The sequence below is a fragment of the Kryptolebias marmoratus genome, linkage group LG23 (genome assembly GCF_001649575.2).
Source record: "Kryptolebias marmoratus isolate JLee-2015 linkage group LG23, ASM164957v2, whole genome shotgun sequence".
Classification (NCBI taxonomy): Eukaryota; Metazoa; Chordata; class Actinopteri; order Cyprinodontiformes; family Rivulidae; genus Kryptolebias; species Kryptolebias marmoratus.
This window is the reverse complement of record NC_051452.1, coordinates 756512-760558: the sequence shown is the minus strand read 5'-3', so window position 1 is coordinate 760558 and position 4047 is coordinate 756512. Positions and strand designations below refer to the sequence as shown.

At 40.8% G+C, this 4047-nt stretch overlaps 1 protein-coding gene across 1 annotated transcript in view; it reads right to left on the bottom strand.

Moving 5' to 3' along the window:
• Nucleotides 1-4047, bottom strand: part of LOC108246499 (transmembrane protein 163) — a 35936-nt gene continuing 31889 nt past the window's right edge. The window contains exons 6-8 of the mRNA XM_017434080.3: nt 1196-1307; nt 972-1113; nt 1-575 (exon numbers count right to left, since the gene is read on the bottom strand). Of these exons, the coding sequence (XP_017289569.1) occupies nt 515-575; nt 972-1113; nt 1196-1307 (315 nt within the window). The 3' untranslated portion in view covers nt 1-514. The remainder of the gene's footprint in view (nt 576-971; nt 1114-1195; nt 1308-4047) is intronic.

Sequence of the window (4047 nt, the reverse complement as noted above, 5' to 3'; positions counted from 1 at the left end):
TTTTTTTTTTTTTTTTACACGATCACAGTTTAAGTTTTAGGATTTTACCACAAAATGTTCAACTAAATTTCCAAACTTTTTTCCAAAAATGGCGCGCTTCCTAAACAGGATGGGCCGCATGGACGATTAACGCCAACGAACCTTTAATTGCACGTCAAAACGCCGCCGGAACTCTAATTCTCTGTCATTTCTCGATTTCGATGCCAGGACTTAAAAAAAATAAATAAAAATGGCTGCCTCGTGGAGACGTCGGAGGAGATACGAGTCTCAGTTTTGATGCTTGCTGCACATTAAATATCAGAAACAACAGAAGCAATGCAGTAACCTGTTGTGGCCAGTAGATGGCGCAGGTTCCGACACGGAAAAGGCTTTGATTTGGGCAACAAATGAGGTCGTTGTGATGACTTTTTCTTGTCTTGTAGTTTGGTGCAGATGAGGTTTGTAAAAACACAAACGACGCTTCAAACGGCGCCGACGCAGGTCTGTCTCCTCCTCCTCTTCCTCAGGGGAGCCGTCACTCGAAGCGCTCGTAGTTCCTGGTCCGTCGGACTCGGGGGACCGTGTCCAGCAGCAGCCTGCGGCGGACGGGGAAAAAATAACAAACGAAACTGTCCGTAATTCCGAGTTTTATCCGTTTCACTGTGTTTTATAATTCAATTGAAAGTGGAGTTCCACAGGGATGTAGTCTCGGTCCCCGTCGTTTTCAAATAAACTGCTGACAAGCTTGGGGTCAAAGGGTAAAGGTGGGGCTGTGATATTTGGATATTTGTTTGTTTGTTTTTTTTTTACCATAGAACCCATTTTCAGGCTCCTAAAAGGTCATTAGGCCGTACAACCGACAGGAAGTGCTACAGCGAGCTGCCGCTTGTGGCTGTTTGTGCTCCCAAATAGCCATAAGACGCCATTTATTGTTTCGTGAAGCACTTCCTGGGTCACGTTGACCCATCTGCCCCCTCCCCCTTTTCACTTACTTGACCCCGTAGGCGAGGATGATGAGGCCCATGAGGACGCCCACGGTCCCGTCCAGGTACCACACGTCGGGCTCGTGCTTGAACACCTCGGCGCTGACGAGGATGGAGAAGCCCATGACCCCCCCGACCAGAGAGTTGAACCCTGGAGGGAGGAGGGGCTTCGTTTCGCGTCAGGACGAAGGATTTATGATAAAAAAAAAGGATCAAAAAAGACGCCGCCCTACCGTCGGTGACGAGCGCCTGGCTGGTGAGCGCCCGGCCGAGCGCGACCTTGATGGCAGCCAAGACGAGACACGTCAGGCCGCTGACGACGGACACGCTGAACAGGAAGTCGTCCTGGGTGGGGGACACAAACGGACCCTGAGTTTTGTCTCTCAGGTGCCACGAATCGTTTAGCTTCTTTTTAAATCGGAACAAACAAACGTTTAAAATCATTTTTTAAAAAAACAAACAATTTTGACGATTAGGTTTGCTTGCGCCTGTTAGCAAAATATCTCAAGAAGCGTCGGACGGATTGGCGTCCGGAGTCGGCCCGATTCAAGATGGCCGCCACAGTTTAAACGGTTGGCGCGAAGCCTGTCTGTCTGTTAGCAAAATATCCCACAAACCAACGGACGGATTTCAATGAAACTCTCAGCAATTAATTATCAGATCCTCGTCTACAACCGATTAACTTCTGGAGTCAGCTTGATGTAAAATGGCCGCCACAGCCAGCTCGCCTTACGAAACACAAAAACGTCTAGAACTCGGGCAATTTTACATTTATTGAGTTCAAATTTGGTGTGGTAGTAGCTGAGAGTCACCCATGACACATGCTTTAGGAACTACTCATCACGCGAGATTTTTCTTTAAAACTTTAGCAATAACCGTTGGGAGTCGACCCCGTTTGTCTGTTAGCAAAATATCTCAAGAACCCCCGGACAGATTTTAATGAAACTTTTTAAAAGGAATCATTGGATGTACGTCTACAGCTGATTAACTTTAAGAGTCAACCCAAAGCAAGATGGCCGCCGCAGCTAATTGGTGTTAGGAAACACAAAAATGTCTGTAACGAGTTGAATTTTACAGATATTGAGCTGAGATTTGGTGTGGTAGTAGCTGAGAGTCATTCCGAACACATACTCTGAGCGCTCGCAGATCGTGCAAGATCTTCGTTGAGAACTTTGGCGTGCAAGTCGGGCGGTGGCGACGCACATTCCTCGTTCCTTTAAGCTTTAATTTGAAAAACAAAGTACGACGTGAGCGTTTCTGTTTTCGGTCCCTCGGTGGTTCCCCGCGAATATTCAGCGGCTTTTAAAAAAAGGGTAAACTAGCAAGATGCTAGCTAACAGCTAAAAGTAGAAAAACACTAACTAAAAGCAGTAAAAGGTTAGTTAAGATAAAAGTATCTTGAGGCTAAATGTAGCAAAACACTAAAAGCAGCAAAAAGAAACTAAAGTAGCAGCTAAAGTAGCAAAAGGTTAGAAAAGGTTAAATGTAAATTAAACAAAATGCTAGCTAAGAGTATCAAAAGGCTTCTTTGAAGCTAACAAATGCAAAAGGCTAACTCAAAGCTAAAAGAGGCCAAATCTTAGCTAAAGTAGAAAAGAGTTAGCTAAAAGATAAATTAAAAGTTAAAATTAGCAAAAGGCTAGCTGAAAAGTAAAAGTAGCCAAATGCTAACTACAAGTGAAAAAGGTTAAATTAAGCAAAATGCTAGCTTAAACTATCAAAACACTAACAGGTTAGTAAAGATAAAAGTATCTTAAGGCTAAATGTAGCAAAACACTAAGAGCAGCTAAAATTTGGTTAACTAAAACTAAGTAGCAGCTAAAGTAGCAAAAAGTGAGAAAAGGTTAAATGAGACAAAATGTTAGCTAAGAGTATCAAAAAGCTTCTTTGAAGCTAAAAAATGTAAAAGGCTAACTCAAAGCTAATAAATAAATGTAGCGAAGTACTAGCTCAAAAGTAAATATATAGAAGGCTAGCTAAAAGTAACAAATTGCTAGCTAACAAGTAAAAGTAGAAAATCGCAAAAAGTGAGCTAAAAGTTAAAAATAGCAAAAGGCTAGCTGAAAAGTAAAAGGCCTTGTTACAAAATACAAATAGGAGAATGCTAACTACAAGTGAAAAAGGTTAAATGAAGCAAAATGCTAGCTTAAACTATCAAAACACTTCCTCAAAGCTAACAGTCGCAAAAGTGCTAGCTGAAAGTAACAAAAAGCTAATGAAAGTAGAAAAAGGTTAGCTAATGGTAACAAAAACACTAACCAGAAGCAGCAAAAGGTTAGTTAAGATAAAAGTATCTTAAGGCTAAATGTAGCAAAACACTAAGAGCAGCAAAAATTTAGTCAATAACTAAAACTAAATAGCAGCTAAAGTAGCAAAACGTAAGAAAAGGTTAAATGAGACAAAATGCTATCAAAAGGCTAACTCAAAGCTAAAAGAGGCCAAATCTTAGCTAAAGTAGAAAAAAGTTATCTCAAAGATAAATAGTTCATAGTTAATAATTAGTTTAAGAAAATTTAGGCTAAAAAAACTGTGACAATGTTTTGGTTTTGAATTCTAATTGGAGTGAGACATCCAATCTACGTTCAGAATACGTGACGTAGTGAGCGCTCTCACCATAAAACCAGCTTTGACGTATTTTCTCCAGTAAAGTTTTGAAAAATAAGAAAGAAAACAGGTTTTATAAACAATAAATGTGTCCTACAGACCTCCGTCTTTGTAAGTATTGGTGTTCAGGAAGCACTTGTGCATTTATATAATAATAATAATACATTTTATTTCAAGGCGCCTTTCTGGCACTCAAGGACACCGTACAAAGAATAAAATCAGCAGTAACAGAAAATAAGATGTAACAATGAAAGAAAGAAAAGAAAAAAAGAAAGTAAAGAAAAATAAATAAGAAAAGAATGTATAAAATCAATATAAAATCAGGCAAACCAATTGTGTCAGGTGGAAAAAGCAGATCTAAAAAGGTGTGTTTTGAGTTCTGATTTGTATTGTGAGAATGACTTTATGTTTCTAATGTGAGGTGGTAACGAGTTCCAGAGTCGGGGAGGGGGCGGACGGGGGGACGGGGCGCCCCCGGGCG